This window comes from Tachysurus fulvidraco, chromosome 9 (genome assembly GCF_022655615.1).
Source record: "Tachysurus fulvidraco isolate hzauxx_2018 chromosome 9, HZAU_PFXX_2.0, whole genome shotgun sequence".
In the NCBI taxonomy this organism is placed as follows: Eukaryota; Metazoa; Chordata; class Actinopteri; order Siluriformes; family Bagridae; genus Tachysurus; species Tachysurus fulvidraco.
This window is the reverse complement of record NC_062526.1, coordinates 23,125,535-23,144,943: the sequence shown is the minus strand read 5'-3', so window position 1 is coordinate 23,144,943 and position 19,409 is coordinate 23,125,535. Positions and strand designations below refer to the sequence as shown.

The 19,409-nt window shown below is 40.9% G+C and overlaps 1 protein-coding gene across 6 annotated transcripts in view; it reads left to right on the top strand.

Annotated features, from left to right (window-relative positions):
- Positions 1-19,049, top strand: part of myo6a (myosin VIa) — a 93,399-nt gene extending 74,350 nt beyond the window's left edge. For 2 of the 6 annotated variants that reach the window (XM_027177127.2, XM_047818632.1), the window contains exons 28-36: positions 2,261-2,418; positions 3,146-3,181; positions 3,501-3,536; positions 7,212-7,250; positions 8,725-8,828; positions 10,295-10,426; positions 14,900-14,926; positions 16,718-16,936; positions 17,458-19,049. In XM_027177127.2, coding sequence (XP_027032928.2) covers positions 2,261-2,418; positions 3,146-3,181; positions 3,501-3,536; positions 7,212-7,250; positions 8,725-8,828; positions 10,295-10,426; positions 14,900-14,926; positions 16,718-16,936; positions 17,458-17,657 — 951 coding nt within the window. In that variant the 3' untranslated portion in view covers positions 17,658-19,049. The remainder of the gene's footprint in view (positions 1-2,260; positions 2,419-3,145; positions 3,182-3,500; positions 3,537-7,211; positions 7,251-8,724; positions 8,829-10,294; positions 10,427-14,899; positions 14,927-16,717; positions 16,937-17,457) is intronic. The other 4 variants (XM_047818633.1, XM_047818634.1, XM_047818635.1 and 1 more) reach the window with 4 other exon arrangements.
- Positions 19,050-19,409: the final 360 nt, after the last annotated feature.

Genomic DNA, 19,409 nt, shown 5'->3' with positions numbered 1-19,409 from the left:
TGGAGAAATGAATAAATGGCAGAGGGTGGAATGAAGGAAAGAAGGATGAAAGGAATAGAAAAAGAAACAAAGGAATTATTTAGTGAAGACAGGAGGAATGAAGGAACGAATTAAGGACTGAATGAACGTGTAAATGAGTGAGTGAATGATTGAAGTCTTAGACTCGGACTTATGGTGGTTACAGCATTGGTGTTAAGTTCTTTCTTTCCTCAGTGTAACCCTGAGATGTAGAGATGTAATGCTGAGGTCTGTGTAGGTGGACACAGGAAACTGAGATTCTGTTTTTTACCCCTCGAGGTAATCATTCCAACTCCACTGATTTATTCAAAATCTGAATACGTTGGGAATTGAGAAAAAGTTTGTAGCTTTCTAACTGTTGAGCAACTGTCCAGATTATTTTGGCAGGATTAATTAGCTTCCAGACAAAATCCAACAGGGTGAAACGAAAATGTGGAGCTTTTGTTTATAGAAGGTCGACCGAAAATTGTTGGACGGGTTGCCAGGTTTCAGCAAAATTGCCCAATCGACTTGATGGTATGAACAGATACAGTGGTATGCAATAGTTAGATGTACTAGAAATGAAAACGGAAACAGATGGATGGGATGAGAGAAGTTCACTGCGTTTACGTCTTCATATTTTCATGCTGGGAGACGGGAGCAAAGCCGGGCGCCTCAGAGCTCACGGCTCAGGGCTGAGTCATGAGGCGGGGCAGAGTGCGTGCTGTGGAGCACAGAACATATTGAGGAGGATTTTTTATTTTTTTTTCTTTTTAAGCACCGAAGGTCACCCTGTCTAAAGCTTGGCTATATACGTTTTCAAAAAATAATAACATGTCCATTCCTTCACTCCTTTTCTTTTTTTTTCTTCTTAATCTGTGTCAGCAGGATAATTTATGAACTGAGTGTTTAAGGTAGAGTTTGTGGCTATGTCTCTCTCTCTCTCTCTCACACACACTCACACACACACACACACACGAGGAGGGTGATGATCTGTCGTGCATGTGCACTATGACATTAGTTATTATGTAGCTTCCTCCCTTGAGTTATGAGACACCGGACAGCCGAATCGGATGGGAACGTCTCTGGGTGTTTGATAAATCTTCCGCTGCTGCAGTTCATTTTTCAGCAGGATGGATAGAAGCTCTGCTCCTGATGAGGAACGACACCGCCCTGTACGCTCACACTTCTCAGCCCTTTATAGCCTGCAGCCAACTTTCCAAACTTTATTAGCTCGCACAGCCATCCGCTCCCATTCTCTCCAGTGTCCCACTTAGAAACCCACAGCAAGTGTAAAACATGTAAAAATCTGTCCGGTGAGAAGAAGACAAAATAACGCCGACTACACGTGGTCCAGACATAGCAACTTGGTTGCTTAGCAACCCATGGGTTTGGCAGTAGAGGTTGGAAAATGACAGTATTTTATGACGTGGTTATAAAATCTTACTAAATAGGAATAAGTACAGGTACATGGTAGCTCGCTCAGCAAGTAGCCATAGCGCTTATGCAGATTGAATGATATTGTGTGTTAAGTTATAGAGTTTGTTGAAATCTTGGTTCTGATTGGTTCAGCTCTAGTCACATCATAAACAGAGGATTCTAAATGTAACGTTTCTGAAAAATAAAAAATAACGATATGGTGAAGTTTCCTGTGATGAGACGTTCAGAAGCTAGAGATTGATGTCAGTTTTTCAGAAGCTAGAGATTGATGTAACTGCTTTTTTTGGGGGGGAGAGGAAAGTGAGGTTTTAGAGGAAATGTCTTGTTGTAGTCAAATACAAAAGGAATAAAGCACCGAGCAGTGGCATTGTGAGCGTGGTGCCTTGGGGGCTTAAGCCCCACATACACTCTCAAAATCTCTTGATCCTTTAAAGAGTGAAAAACATTTTACACCACAAATAAATGTACAAGATTTACCAGCACAAGAAACTTGTCTTCCTTTTAGCGGTAATCTTACACGTTCGTATGCAAAGTTCTATAACTGCATGCTGAGCTGTTAAACAGAGCAGAACAGTACCTATTCTATTTGTTAGTATACGGCCATTAGACAGTCGTTGTTCCTTCATTGCAAGGGTTGGTGAGGTAATAGTAATGTAACTGTTTATGAGTCATAGTCTCAGGGGGCAAAGCCTCTCATCCTTTACAACTCTAGCAAGGCCTGTGGTGCTGACATTATTGAAAACTTTAGAACGCTGACTTTGATTGTTTTTCTATAACAGCGTGCACCTTGTTCTGTCGTTAAATGCTGCGTTGTTGTCGGCAGGAGGAGATGGAGCTGCAGCTCCAAGCTGAGCAAGAGGAACAAGCGTCCCGGCAGACCATACTGGAGCAGGAGAGGCGGGACCGAGAGCTGGCTCTGCGAATTGCTCAGAGTGAGGCGGAGCTTATTCCTGAAGATGTGGGAGACGGCGGACTCCGCAGGTACACTCACTTTTTTTTTTTTTTTTTTTTGCTATCGTTACTGAAATAATGATCAAACTTAAACTTTACGTTTGTATAGTTCGAAATTACCAAAAAAATCCGTGTTTCTGCAAAGTTTTAACGTAGATGACGGATAAATTATGGAGGTAAAAAACATATGAATGGCTGACATGCAGTATTTAGAGAAATATTCAGATTAATTATTCTGTATAATTTCTCTTTTTGTTCAAATGATACAGCTATAATCGTTAAAAAACAGACGTATGTTTAACGGATATTAAGGCTTTCAAAAGGTATAAAATTAAAACAGTGCAGTTAAGATTTTATATATATAACAAATTATATAAACATACAGAGAGAGCGAGAATAAACGAAACAAATCTTTATTCCACCAGACAAATGTCTTCAGGACGGGCCGTTGTTGTGTTTAACTGCATTAAATGTTACTCTAAACAGATAAAAAGCATCCATGCTTCTTCAGTCAATGCTTTTTATGTTTGGTGAATTGCTGTGGAATAAGATGAATAAAAGAGTTTTTAAATAAAACACACTGTTGGAGGAAAATGAAATGAATTTCAGGTCAATGCCACATCAAGCCACCATCAGCAGCCCGCCTGTCCGAACAAGAGCATCGTCTCTCCAAAGACCTTCAGGTTTTTGAAACAAAACCTCTTAACCCCTATCTTTTTCTTCTTCTTCTTCTTTTATTTTAATTCTTTTCTCTCAGTAACGGCAGCGTCCCGTCATCGCCCGAGATAGCAACGTAAGATACAGAACCTTTGGCTCGATCTCAAACTTTACCTGTCTCCAATCTGACCTAATAAATCCCATTTCCTAGCATGCATCACATCACGAATCTGCTCATCATCACGCCTTTGAAATGTTTCCCACTAACACATCGCTGTTAACATCAAGGATGTTTACGTGTTAAACATCGGCACGATCAGAGTTGAAAATTCACACTTTGCATTAAAAAAAAAAAAAAATCTGAAAATTCAGGAAAAGCAATCAATCTTTTCCCAGCTGAGATTCTATCCGCCGCCGTTGCTGCATTATTTAATCTTGTTTTCTGTTTTCCACAGTGTTCCTCCATCACAAAAACTAAAGGGCTTGACCATGTAGGTTTACAAGCTCAGTGTTCTATCTTTTTTTCTGTTCACATGCAGGCACCGTGTAATATCCTACAACATCTCTCCAAAACACAGCTGCACACAACGTTACCCGACATAAGGCATTGTGGTCTTGCCAAAAAACAAACACACACAGAGACACTAGCATAATACAATTTGAATCTCTCATACACACTACAACACAATTGTTTGTTATTCATATTTGGTTAAATCATTTAAAAAAAAATAGTTTAACACTCTTCATGATCCAAAACATGCCATCTTTAACTTGCCTTGATGGAAGAATATTTTTAGTTACTTAGTTTGGTAATTTGATTGAGTACTAATTGTTAGCTTTATATTTAAAGGAGCAAAGGGAGGGAGGGGGGGGAGGGAAAGAATGAATGAATTGAAGGAAGGAATGGAGAAAGAATGGAAGGAAATTGAGAAGGAAGTAAAGATTGAATAGAGACAGGAATGAATGAATGAATGAATGAATGGCAGAGGGTGGAAGGATGGAAGGAGTGTTAAAAGAAAGGAATGAATGAATGACTGAAGGAAGGAGGAAAGGAATACAGGAAGGAAGGAATTAAAAGCAAAGGAAGGAATTAAATAATTAATGTGCAGATGAATATTATAAATAATATACCACATCACACAGTCAATACCCTTGTCGATCCCCATTACTACATCCCCCAGTCCATCCCTGTATCACATCCCCAGTTGATCCCTGTACCACATCCCCTCTCGATCCCCATTACTACATCCCCCAGTCCATCCCTGTACCACATCCCCAGTCGATCCCTGTACCACATCCCCTCTCGATCCCCATTACTACATCCCCCAGTCCATCCCTGTACCACATCCCCAGTCGATCCCTGTACCACATCCCCTCTCGATCCCCATTACTACATCCCCCAGTCCATCCCTGTACCACATCCCCTCTCGATCCCCATTACTACATCCCCCAGTCCATCCCTGTACCACATCCCCTCTCGATCCCCATTACTACATCCCCCAGTCCATCCCTGTACCACATCCCCTGTCGATCCCCTTTACTACATCCCCCAGTCGATCCCTGTACCACAGCCCCTCTCGATCCACATTACTGCATCCCCCAGTCGATCCCCTGTACCACATCCCCTGTCAATCCCCATTACTACATCCCCCAGTTGATCCCTGTACCACATCCCCGAGTCAATCCCCATTACTACATCCCCCAGTTGATCCCTGTACCACATCCCCTGTCAATCCCCATTACTACATCCCCCAGTTGATCCCTGTACCACATCCCCTGTCAATCCACATTACTACATACACCAGTCGATACCCTGTACCACATCCCCTGTTGAAACCCATTACTACATCCTCGAGTTGATCTCCCATTACTACATCCCAGGTCGATCCCCATTACTACATCCCCCAGTCTATCCACTGTACCACATCCCAGGTCAATCCCCATTACTACATCCCCCAGTCAGTCCCCTTTATCACAACCCAAGTCAATCGCCATTACTACATCCCCCAGACAATCACCGGTATCATATCCCCAGTTGATCCCCTGTTCCACATCCCTCAGTCAAGCCCTTGTATTACATTCCCAATCGATCCCCATTACCACATCCCCAAGACGATTCCCTGTATCACATCCCCAGTTGATCCGCTGTCAAGGCTTCATATAATGGTGAAAGGTCCCAGGTTTTTACTAGTGTCTTGGTTGACACCCTGAATTTCCCAGAGGAAGGATTTCCTCTTTATTCTCTCTGTTTAACTTCAGTGAGAGGAATTTTTTCAATAATTTGGCTCTTTACCTTTACTGCTTCTGTGTTTAATAATTCGGCACGCACACACACAAACAAACAAACACACACACTCTCTCTAACCCACCCATTCACTTACTTACTTAGACACACACGCTAACACATCAGCAGAGATTTCAGATTCCAGTCTAAGACTTTGTCTAAGTGCATTATTTAAGGCTCGACTCGCCAACAAAACCTGACCTCTCTCAGTTACCGTGATGACGCACAGAGGCAGGATTGCGGTAGCCACATTTTGGATGTAAGACCACAAGCTTTATGCAGTTTGACTCTGAAGGGCAGCACTTCCGTGGACCCCGGCGTCTGTTTGGATAATGTGCTGTATCATCATTAATAAAGGATTACACTTTAATAGCTCTAGACCTCCAGAGCCGGTATCACTGCATGACCGGTGAGGTGTAACACACACATTTTCTCTCTCTCTCCCAAACCCTTGCTCGCTTGGCTAAAGCCATCGTAAATAAAAGAATAGGATTAGGGAGTGATGAATGTGGAGGCACACTCTCTTTCCTGCACTGACGCAGCGCCGCATGTCTTACGGTCGGATATTAGAACTCAAAGCTCTGTTTAAGAGAACAAGAGCCGCATCGTCCATCAGAGAAATGTGACCCACAGTCATGAAGATATATTATATGTACTATAAAGGAAAAAAGTAGCCAGGAAGTTCCATGTGCTTTACCCAGTATCGATCGAAGTCATGAAAATACTTTTTTTTTAAAGTCAGTACAGACAGATTTAAAGTTTATAAGTTAGCTCTATTGTATTTATTCATTTAATTAATTTTTTATTTTCATGTAATCAAGCAGCAGACTCATTTTAAGTGCTCATTATTATATGTCATCTAAAATTCTAAGTGAGGAAATAAATCCTTGGGTTGCTCAGCAGGGGCCGTGTTCAGAGTCAGTTCGTGATGAAACTGACTCACGTCGGTATTCAAATTTCAAACGCACCTAAAGATGGCAGGGTGGAGTTTCCCAAATGGTGTCAGGGTAAAGTCCATAAAAAGTAAAGTCCATTGCTTACTTAAGGACCAAATTGTTTCTGAATTGTTCAGTTTGTCCTCGAAACCATGGCACCATTTTATTTATAGCACTTGATTTCATGCCTCCTCCTTGTGTGCATCATCTCCCCACTTCTACGGGGGATTCCTCCCTGTTCTTTGGTTTCCTTCCTCAGTCCAAAGACATGTAGGCTGATTGGCATTACACACTGAGTAGTGAGTGAGTGTGAGTGTGTGTGTATGCGATAGGTTTGGTACCTATAAGTTGGATTTTGGTATAAGTTTGGATTTTGCGGTAATGGGTTGACAGATTTTGTTTCTGGTGGCCACAAAAATGGTATGCCACAAAGACATGCTATTTTCTATGCTTTTGGAATAAACCATATTTTGCAGTGATAAATGCTTAACATTACAGTATGTATTACATTATTTATAGTTCAGTTACGATCTGTCCTAAGGTATAAAGTTTTTCTCTAAAGCATGTTGTTCACAGTGAATTCGAACAAGGAATTATATTTAGGGATGAGAGTGAGACATGTCTAGACCTGCTGATGAAATATTTGTGTAAATAGTTTACCTTTCTGTTCTTATGCTTTGTCTGAAACACAGTGTTTGATAAACACGTGCAGTTTTGGATCAATTAATATTAGAAACTTCTTTTACTGAATCACATTTGAAGAATTTGACTCATAGACTCATAAATAGATATAATTATATTTGTATACTCTACACAAATTAGATCCACACATGGAGCACAAAGACACAGTTACTTGACATATATTTGGTGATACTGAAGTGCTGGATGTTATTCTAACCTGTGTTTGTGTGTATATGTGTGTGTGCTGCCTTTATCACGCCATACAGGGAAGAAATGGCCCAGGAAATGTCTGAGCTTCTTGCTAGGTGGGTTTATCGTTTCAGCTCGCCTGCATCGACTCACCGTGACGACAACAAGAATCAGCTCCAAACAAACCCCTCAAGGGCGATTAATCTAGAAACAAATCAGAAATTAATTTGGGGGTCAGTTAATCGAACACTGTTGAATTTTAACGAATCTACGAATTAAGTAATCAATCAATCTTTTCATCGAGCCGTTACGTGTTATTATTATTATTATTATTATTATTATTATTATTATTATTCTTTTCTATTAGGCTGAATTTACAGTCCTTCTAGATAATGCAAATGCCTTCATGTTTTTTTTCATGCTGTCCCATTAATTTGCATTAGCAAAATTTACATGATTTATTAAATTCATCCTGAATCTTTAAAATTAAAAATGTGCATGTGATTTGTCCTGCTTTTGCTCGACACACACTTAGAAAACACACACTTAGAAAACCTACAGAACTCTAAAACATTTCATGTTTTGAGGTTTGCAAAAGCTGCGTAAACAAAAACAGCAGTATGCAGGACTAGTAACCTAAGAAGAACAAAAGCGGACGTGTGATGTGATCATATCTGAGGAAATAAATCAGCGGTTATTATGTAGCACACTGTGAAGCTGAGTTACTTTTACCACCACAAAGTTGTTTTTATTTTCATATGACAGCATTCATCAGCACTTTCTGACCAATCAGAATGAAGAACTGAAGACGTTATGATATTGTGGCAGAAAAAAAAGCCTTTAGTCATCAAGACGTTTCTAGTTGTCTTCTTCTCTTACCCTCAAAGGAAGAAGTACACTGTATTGATTCTCAGGGTGTCCATAAAGGAAGAGCTCAACTGTGCCAGAAAGCTGAAAGCGGTGCTGCAGTAGAGAGTTTTAAGCCTGTTTAGAGATACTGTGGCTGAGTGACATTAACAAGAGGCTATGGCGTTAATCCCACTGAGATAAAAGGCTTCAGTGGGTTGCCAGTAAAACATGGCAGAGGATCAGCCAGGCCATGGAGGTGTGCCAGACCGCTGTCTCTTTTCTTTCTTACGCATCTCAAAGCTTCACAGATCTTTAAATAGCCATTAAAGTGTTAGGCCCAGCTCACAGAGTGGCAGATGTGATCTAGCAAACCGATTACAGGCCGAGTGGGTGGATGTAGACGGATGCTGTGTTTAAAGGTGTGAGAGGAAGTCAGGAAGGTGACAGATCAAGCCAGGAAGTTTGGAATGTGTGTGTTTTTGCTGTAAGCGTCTTGCTGTGCGGAATCCAACAACGGGTTTATAATCATCGAACCATATGTCTTTTCAATTGTACCCTCAGTTACCAGCTTAATTAACCCCAACTAACCTTTTGTTCTTTCCTCTTTAATTTGCTTTTAACTACATCTCCAGTGACTCCTTGATAATTGGAAAAGCTTAGAGAGTCTCTGTGCTGTTTCTAAATCTGTCTATGTTGTGCCTTGTGTTTCTTGTCTTCTTCTGCTTGCGGCCGTGATGCCAGAGGTCGACAGGTGCAATCCACGAAGTCTACAGCCGGGACCAAGAAGCACGATCTTAGCAAGTGGAAGTACGCAGAGCTCCGAGACGCCATTAACACTTCCTGTGGTAAGCCATGAGATAAAAGATAATACTCAGCACTGTTGTGCTCAGATCCTGCCTAGTGCTTCTGTAAGATCTGTCACTAGGCAACAAACCTCTGGGCCTCCACCCTTGTGTGTAAGGAGTTCAATGTTCTCAAGGTTCCCTCCAGATTCTCCAATTTCTTCTGTCAGTCCATCCAAATCTGTTGTCTTTGGAAGGAAGAAAGCCACATGGCGGTCTGACGCCAGTAGTGCACCACGACAATTTGTGACACGAATCAAATCATATTGAAGCGAGGACATGCTCGCCTTTTATTGAATATTGATCGTTTACTCGATTAAACCCAATGAGGTCTCATAAAAACTTGTCCAAAGTATCTCAGGATAATATTTTCTATTTTTTTAAAGCACAATAGATATTCATTCATTCATTTTCTACCACTTATCCGAACTACCTCGGGTCACGGGGAGCCTGTGCCTATCGCAGGCGTCATCGGGCTTCGAGGCAGGATACACCCTGGATGGAGTGCCAACCCATCACAGGGCACACACACACTCTCATTCACTCACACACTACAGACAATTTTCCAGAGATGCCAATCAACCTACCATGCATGTCTTTGGACCAGGGGAGGAAACCGGAGTACCCGGAGGAAACCCCAGAGGCACGAGAAGAACATGCAAACTCCTCACACACAAGGCGGAGGCGGTAATCGAACCCCTGACCCTGGTGGTGTGAGGCGAACGTGCTAACCACTAAGCCACCGTGCCCCCTGGCAGAATAGATATAAGCATAACCAAGATGCGCTTTATCCCATTTCCCAATCAAATCATTACAAATCAGAATACTGCATGCATGAAATCAAGCAATGTCACAGAGTCTCTGAGGAAGTTTCCTCTGCTGTTACCTGTTCCACGGTTTCCAGTAAAACGCAGTCCAATTAATAGACATCGATTGATTTTGTCGATTTATTTGTTACAAGACCAAGCTGTCTAGATTTGCTTATAAAATGTATAGGTATAGCAATAAATGGATTAAGGTGGAGCCTAAGACTCAACCTCTGAATTTAATCACTGCTTTACGACGTTAGGAAAAATGAAGCTGTGATATCGACTGTAGCACCAAGGGCACAGAGTAGCAAAAAAAAGAGGGTGTCTTATTATTTATTACTTATTATACATTATCAGTATTTTTGCAGGAATTGAAAAATTATCACCAGACAAAATACTACTGAAGTCTTTCTGAAGGAAAAGCACTTCTTTTTACTCGTTTATTTTCACCCACTCACTTGTTCCCTGTGGAAAATTAGAGCTTTCATGCTAAAAGCTGAGCCATTGCTGCAGGAAACAGGAACCCAATTTTAGGGACTTCAAAAACTCAATTTATACCCTGATCCTTACTTCTTCTTCTTTCTTTTTCTTTTCTTTTTTCCCTTTTTTTTTGGAACCAATTTTCTCCTCACTATCTCTCTCATCTCCTCCTCCTTAAAGATATCGAGCTGTTGGCTGCCTGCCGAGAGGAGTTCCACCGCAGGCTGAAGGTCTACCATGCCTGGAAATCGAAGAACAAGAAACGTATTGGCGAGGCCCAGCAGAGGACTCCCAAGTCCCTCACGGACCACGGTAAGAGCCGAGTCCGCACTTTACTGTATGTGATAAAGTCTACGCCTCACGAGCCACTATCACGGCCGATGAGGATTACATGGGGTTGGGAGTTGAAAGAAATCAAACGTTAAGCGGTAGAGTTTTTACTAGTCAAGCATTAATCCAAGAAACGTCCATAGTTTCCACAGTTGTTGTCCACAGTTAACCCTGGCTGTTTATAATCTTCACACGTTTCACACTGTGCATTCCTAAACCCTGGGTTAATGGAGTTAATCGCAATTTTTTGCGGCATCGAAAAACCACGATAGAACAAATGCAGCAGTGCGACAACTTTAAATAGTGGCTTTGCATCGGTGAGACTTAAACACCTCCTGAGATGCACACAGGCAAGAAAAAGACCAACCAAAAGAACAGGACAAACTTTTTAATTATTGTTTACACAACACTCAAAGTTTATGTGAACGTATAACGCAGGTGATATGAGGCTCATAGGCACGGTCCAGCTTCTGATTGGATGTCTTGTTGCTAAGCAACAAAGAGAATGTTCTAACACCGCATGTGTTTCGGGTTTGCCACCGAAATGTGGAATTAGTCGTGCTATAGCGGTGTTTTTCGCGGCTAAAATGCTGTGCTAACCCTGCTGAAAGGTTTTTACTAAAAAGTCGGGGTCAGGATGACGATAACCCGCCGTTAATCTCTGTTTGAAAATCCGTCTTACACCAGCTTCACATACACAGGCTACAAATTACATTACCAGCCTCATCGCTTCTTTAAGGCAAATCATAAATGAGTGCAGTAAATAATATGCAAAATAAGAAATCTGTCTAAAGTATTAGGCCATTTTTTTTTAATCTGACATTTTAAACCTCAACAAGCAAGCCTGAGGAGCAGGTGGTTTTAAATCTCATCCTAGATACCAAGATTGCGAGACAGAGAAAAGCCTCCTTTATTAACCACATTGATTTTATCCTGTTCAGGGTCACTGTGGTTTAATTTGTTTATTTAATTTAATTTTTTTTTTTTTTTTGTTGAAATATTGATTTGAAGTTCGAAAGGAAAAGATGGAAGTAGGAAAAAACATAAAAAGGGACCGAGTGGGATTTAGAATCCTACTAGAACAAGACTTTTTAATGACGTACTGTGAATAGAAATACGTGTATTAAAGCCTGCGAGTTCCTCATTGGTGCAAATGTTGCTTGTGGACCTGATTATGTTAAAGAGCATAGTGGTGTTGGGTTGAAGCTGGAAGCCTGGAACAAGGTTAAGAAATCAAAGAAAGGCATACATACATACATCCCAAAAAAAACAGCTTTATCCGCCGCTCAACGTCGCTCTGATTAGCATTTCGCCACAGTTAATTGTTTTTCATTTGCAAAATCGTCCCTCGCCCTCCATCGAACCGTTTGGCTTTTGCTGAGGAGAATTCATCATGCTGTGCGTGGGTATGTGTGCATACAGTATGTGTGGATGTGGATGTGTATATGCTTGTGTCACCCCGTAATTACACACTCCTTTCATCTGCCAGTTTCCAAAATTAAGCGAGACCATCTGTCAACATAGCAGATAGTTCTCGATCTGTCTCTGTGCCCAAATCTCCCAATCTGGAAAAATCTTAAAAACAAACACGGGCTGCTCAAAGCCAAGCCATGTCTACTGCAATGTTTTTCTATGGATTCTTGAATGTAATGAATGTTTTTATCATATCCTAATGACGGGTACCTAATATGGACTTCATTATCGCTGTAATTATGGCAATATGGTCTGTATTGCCCTTAATCAGTAAGACCAAATGTTGCTGGAGTTATTAGTGAGCAGTGACTTGTCTTGTTTGTGCAATATCACTCGGATTAGATCCTCACAGCTGCTGGAATAAAAACAGCTCTTATGGACCGACTGGCTCTATGCGCCTCTAGTCGTGCTTCTGTGCTGGAAGTCGCCATGGTGATGAGGAGGATGAAAAGGATGTACCTGGCTGTTTACCGAGCCGCTATGTTTATGCATGCTCAGCACACGCAATAATGCCACTTTTATGGTTGGCGTTATCACAGCCCCTTTATTTTTCAAAGAAAGGAGGACAGATGGACAGATAGCCGTGGACTTACTGTATGGGCAGTAATGTGTACCAAAGTGAAGAGGTTTATCCTACATACCTAATGTAGACGATATTTCTTTCTGTCCAGGATATGAGATTCACTAGCATTAATCCAAGTGTGTATTTTCAGGAACTATAAAAGAAGATAATCTGTCAAAGAATATTTACCGGCTTTTTTTTTTCGAAAGAAAGCAGTTTAATGTTGCGGAAACGCTTCTGAAATATTGTTCAAAGGATGATAGATAATAGCTGGCAATGATTAAGGCAATATAAGCTTGAAAGCATCTTGGGGTGTTGCAGCGTTTGTCAGCTTCAGTGTCTGGTCAGAAGTCTTAAGAAGTTTGTCTACACATTGTGAGTCCATTGTGTACGGTGGCTTAGTGCAGTGGTCCCCAACCTTTTTTTCGCCATGGACCGGTCAATGTTTGATAATTTTACCACGGCCCGCTGGGGGAGGGCGGTGGCGGCTATACAATTAAATTAAAATTAATTACTTTTTTTTTTGCAACGAGACGGTTCCATCTGGGGTAATAAGAGACAATGACACCCGATGTCCAGTTTATTCCGTGGTTTTGTTTCGGTTGCCGTCACTGCAGAAAACCCTGCTTCACACAGATAGCATGTCGGTGCTGTGGTGGCAATCTCAGGGTATTCCGCCATGACTTTAATCCAGAACACCGGCAGAGTTTCTAACTTTCTAACGACGTCTGTTTCGTGCTCATTTTTGCTAATTTGTGGGTTAAATTTGAGCAAACACAATAAGCACGTACACCAAGCACTGTTAAACATGACAAAGTACTGGTGAACAGAGAGAAGAGCGATACACACCTTCTCTCTCCACCAAAGCTACAACACCACTGTCGCTTGCAGCCGCTCAGCTCCAGATGTCACCTAAACCCGGCCCGATATCATGTAATATTTTGCGCATGCGCGGGATTGGTGCGGCTTTAGGTGACGTCTCTCAGCTCCCGGTTAACCTCTCGTCCGTGGAAAGTCGCACAACCCCGAGAGAAATACACCACAGTAAATAAAATGGAAATAATTTAATGTTCCTTGGGCGGCCCGGTACCATTTGGTCCATGGACCGGTACCGGTCCGCGGCCCGGGGGTTGGGGACCACTGGCTTAGTGGTTAGCACAATTTCCTTACACCTCTGGAGTTGGGCTTGGGCTTCTGATTCCCATAGACTTTGGTTTTGGGGATCTGGTGGCTTGGTGGTTAAGGCGTTGGGTTACTGATCTAAAAGTTGATAGTTCAAACTTAAGAACTGCCAAGATACCACGACTGGACCCCTGAGCAAGACCCTTAACCATCAATTGCTCAAGGAGAAGAAATGTAACTTGCTTTGGATAAGGGGATCTGCCAAATGCCATAAATGTAAGAAATACAATTAAAGCAGCTTCACTGCATTGAATTAACTGACCAGTCTTTAGTCAAATATGCACTTGAACATGAGCGCTGTGTAGTAAAATAAAATGAAAATAAAAGTGCAGAAAATGTTCGGTGTCTTTGTTACTAAGAAAGCAGTTTCCCACTTTCCAGGCGAATTCCTGACAATTCCCAAAGACTGTAATTGGTAACTGGGTGGGATAGACAGCGTTAATCTATTCCATTGATCTCCCATTGGTAGAGATTTCCCAATGGTTCTTGTCTACCAATTCCCACTGGTACAATGTCTACCAATTATGGACATCTGTGCGTGTTTGTCTGCTTTGTGATATTACTGTACATGAGCAGCCATTTAAGATGTTCCTCCTCTCAGAGGAAGCATGTCCTTCGTGAACTTCAGTACTACTCAGGTTGGTTGTTGTTGTCTGCTAGGTGAGAGCTACCAGTGGGTAAGAATTGCCGCATAATGATAAGAATAATAACTTCTTTTTACCGCTGCACTGACACCAAGCATTAATGAGCATTTCTTAACATTCCAAAGGCATTGGTTTTAGTCACAAAGAGAAAAGAATTTAGGAATACACGACAGAGCAACCATCAAAAAAAAAAAAAAAAATACTGCAGCAGATTATTTGTTCATCTTCTGTATTCGCTTTATCCTGGTCACTGTGGGTCCATTGGGATATTTTGGTGTTACATGTTACAACTTGTTTTTAGAAGGTCGGAGCAAACCCACAGAGATACGGACACATGGACAGTAATGAGAGCTCAGCATAGAGCAAACCTAGAGACGTGAGTTGGCACACTATCTTAATACGCATCCATGCTGTCTGTTAGAAAAGATATTTGTGAATAAAAAGAATTACGTATCAGATTAATCGATCTTTAATTTATAATGTTCTAGCTGGATAAACAAAGTGGATCCAGCCAATCGTCAGTGTCTTTCGTACTACTGTTTATGCTACGATAATGAGATGAAAATTCAAAACATGTGCCTCTTTTGTTTATAGGTTCTGAGCGCCGTGTGATAAATGCCCGTAAGTGGCCCTTGATGATAGTTTAACACTTCTAACAGCTGGGCTGTCCTTAATAACCACACTGAACCAGTTTGTACCATTCTCTGATTTGCATTCACTGTCTTTCCCCGGCTTCTTGCTAAGAGCTTGTTTTTTTACACACACACACAAAAAAAAGGAAAGTTGTTTCGAAGATAAAAGATGTAAGCATGCCAGCACTGAATATATTAGGAAACCCAAAGCGTTGGATTTGAAATGAAGCATTTTCAAGTCATGGTGACATTTTGAATGAAATTAGAATCGGCATGATTTACACACACAAGCGAATTTGGTAGCGCGGCTGTTGATGAACCTCAAAAGACCAGACATAAAATAACGACGCTATACATTTAATTTACTCTTTAATAAAATGAATAAAGACCACAATGCATACCTGGGGATGAAGTGATGAGTGACTGTTCTTACAGTACAGTATTTGTAGATGTGAAATAAGCTAAATGATACAAGATGTTAATGATAACACACAAGCTTAGTAGCTCATTTCCAACAATGAAGAGGCGCTAGATTGGAATGAACGTATTACAGTGTTGTGTGTCGAAATGAGGATTATATCTGGAGCTGCCGTGTTCGCGTAACGTCCGATTCTGTCGATCCTATAAGAAGTTTAACTGGCTTTTGAACTCGAGTAAAGCAGGTGAGTTATTTAACACGCTCACAAAGGCACAAAGAGCTGAACATGAGAACTGTAGCAGGTACTACACCTCAAAAACAGGAAGTAACTCAAAGAAATTCTTGTAAATGTTTGAGTTCTTCTACCAGTGGGTCTGTTATTACTAAAATTATCAATAAAACTGTTGATTTTGTTTTATTTCTTTCCATAGAAATATCTTTCTGTAGCTACCAGCTGCAATTATCAGGGTTCAAGTTCAAGAAATTTAAAAGCTATTAAGAAGGTATTACACTTTTTTTATCAAGTGTGTAACACCTACATTAGAGACGGAACAAGACCAGCACAGTAACAAACAGTTTAAAATGGTTTACATGGGTAAATCGTTTGTTAAGTAAGACCCATTAAAACGAAAGATACCAGTTCGGTGATTTTAGGACAAATTTATACAGAAGTCAGAAGTAAAAAAAAAAAAAAAGGAATTCTCGTATCTCATGACCAGAAGGTGGTGCTGTTCCAAATCTGCTCCGTCAGGTCATGGTTGTAATTAAACACAGTAAAGTTGGTGTCAGTGCTCATGGATCCCTGGGGATCTCTGGACCATGGATCAGTTTGAGAACCGTGAGCGACTGATATACAATCTTACAAAAGGTTCGGCTTCTGCGGATGGTGGGTGAAGATGTGAAGAAGGTGGAGTAAAGTTAAAGCAGCATAATTACCATTTTTGTTTTTGCCCTTCTCTGAACTGTGGGACACACGAAAGCCACCAAATTCTGTACTTTCTTCCCCTTTGTTTGGGGGGAGAAAAAAAAGACTAAATAAAACCATCTGAGAATCGAGTGATGCTTCGTACGGCACATGACACTTCAATACCGAGAGACAGCAGATATCGGGACAACACTATTCTCTCTATTTTAGTGTGTTTCATATGCTTTTAACAAAAGCTTGGCTTTGGCAATGTATGTAAAGTATTTGGCAAATGAGTGGCAGTAGCATTTATTAGCATTATTTCAATTTTCTTTTAAATAACTTCTAACTACTTTAGCACTGACTCCATGGTAGAGTTGTAACGATTCTCCAGTTTTAACATTTCCTGTACGTACTAATAATTCCAAGACCTCACGTCTACATCTCTGTTCCTTCAGCCCAGACCTACGTGGCACCTCCGGTCCCTGCTCGACAACACGAGATCCTGTCCAACCGACAGCAACGCTACTTCCGCATTCCCTTCGTCCGTCCCGGAGATCAGTACAAAGACCCACTGAATAATAAGAAGGGGTGGTGGTACGCACACTTCGATGGGCCGTGGATCGCCAGGCAGATGGAGCTGCACCCAGATAAACATCCCATTCTGCTAGTAGCCGGTGAGTCCAGCCTCATCTTAAAGGGTGCGGTTTTTGTATTTTTGGATTTTGTCGTGTCCTTGGATCTTGGGGTCAAAGCAGAAGATCAGGTTGCTTTAAACAATTAATTGATAGGTGTTACATGTACAAATGCCAAGGTGTGACCCATATTTGTTTTTTCCTACTCTGCAATATGGTATCAAGGTGAAGTTTGAAGGTTTTTACCTTAATATTATGATTTAAAAAAATCATTTATTTATAATGATATTATTGGAATAACAGTACGGCACACACATACTGTACAGTACACAAGCAACTGTATGTTACACAATGTTGACTCTCTATACAAAGTGCTTATTGCTCGTTACTGTAAACATAACTAAAAAAAAGTGTTTACTTTAAAAAAAAAATGGAAAAAAAATTAAAAAATGTATTCCTGCTCAACATTATTCTGATTTCGCAACTTTTCCTTCTTTTTTTTTCCAAACGTGCTTCTAAAGAATTGCAAATGTTTTGTTTTTGTTTCGCTACACGTTTTGTAGGCAAGGATGACATGGAGATGTGCGAGCTGAATTTAGAGGAAACGGGTCTGCCCCGTAAGCGCGGAGCGGAAATCCTTGGCCGACAATTCGAGGAGATCTGGGAGCGCTGTGGAGGAATCCAGTATCTGAGGAAAGCTATCGAGAACCGACAGGCACGGCCCACATACGCCACGGCCATGCTGCAGGACATGCTCAAGTAGACAAGCACAAACATGCACTCGGTCGCTTGGTGGACCGTTAAACCGTGAGAGTGCTGCAAAAACTACACACGTGCACACACACACACACACACACACACACACAAAATATCTCAAACCATATTTCAAGTACACACACTTGAGGCGTACATACACACACACACAGACACACTCTAGGTATATTTCTAGTTTGAAGGGAAGATTCTAGTTTCTTTAGTCATATTTTAGATAGAAATTTATTGATTATTATTTTTTGCCCTCTTAATTCATTCCCTCTTGCTTATTTTTCGCTTTAAATATTTGTGTGAAATTTCCAGTGAACGTTATCTTTTAAATTTTCTTTTTTTTTTTTTTTTTCCTTGCTTGTATTTTTTTCATCCGTAAATCCATCACTGCAACTTCGAGGCCTTAATGACTGCGACTGCCACAGTTTAAAGATGAATCTCAGTGTACCGTCGTGTTGTTTATTATCTGATAAATATTCATAAGCAAGTGTTAATAATTCAGCCATTCCTATAGGGATATTCCTTTTTTCCCCCCAACTGTGTAGTTCACAAAACCTCTTAACAGCTAAGACTTAAGATCTAACTTTTATATTTAAATTAAAATAGATTAAATGAAGAATTTCAACAACTGGTGCGGAAAAAAACAACTTTGCTCTTTTAAATGAAAATTTGCACACGGTTTTAAGAACGTTTTAATAACGATAATAGCCTTTTATTGTTTGTCGATTATTGTCATGGTAACCGGATAATTTTTCAGTTCACTGTTTACACTTGAGTTAAAAAAAAACAAAACGAATAAAAAACAAAAAACTGGTCTATAGTTCAGGTCTAAACTCTAAACGATGCACTATATTTTTCTGAACGACTTTTCTAGCATTCCTTTAACCCGTGTCGTTAAGCTGTACCTGATGATCTTCCAGCTCCAAACCGAATGTACAGAGATTTTTACACGATTTTACACAACGTCCTTAAAAATTCGAGAACTAGATCGCGTTTCTTCCGATAACTTTAATCGTACTTGTTCTGCCGAAAACGTTCTTGAATTTATTTTATTGTGACACTCGAGAAGGATTAACGTTAATTTCGGGGAGGGAAAAGAACTATAATGATGTGTCTAAATTATACTTTTATTCTTGTCATTAAATGAAGTGTAAAAAATGTATGCAATACTTTATGTGACTAATATACTTTTTGAAAATGTTTGAGAAGTTTTTTTTTCTTTTTTTTAGTTTTGGGCCAAATATGTATTCTAGCAAATAACTAATGACTCTAATGTGGAGGTGGGGTGGGGTGGGGTTGGCCATTGTGGGGTACGAGTTTTGTACAAAGCTGAACATTACCTGCTGTGTGTATGATCTGACAAACTGGAATAAACTCGTCCGTATTCTACCCATCTGGTCCGTATTCATACCTCAGCTCTGATGAATTCTCAAACCTGATTGGTCAGAATGTTATAGAACGGGGCACAGAAGCACAGAAGCCTTTATTATCACCACATATACATTACAGCACAGTGGAATTCTTTTCCCCAACTAAGGAGGTTGGGGTCAGAGTGCAGGGGCAGCTATGAAACAGCACCCTTGGAGCAGGGAGGGTTGATGGCCTTGCTCAAGGGCCCAGCAGTGGCAGCTGGGCCTTGAACCCCGATCCTCCGATCAGCAACCCAGAGCCTTAACCAGTTGAGCCAACACTGCCCCAGTCGAGGCCGGCCCGAGACTCGAACCCACAACCTTAGGGTTAAGAGTCAGAC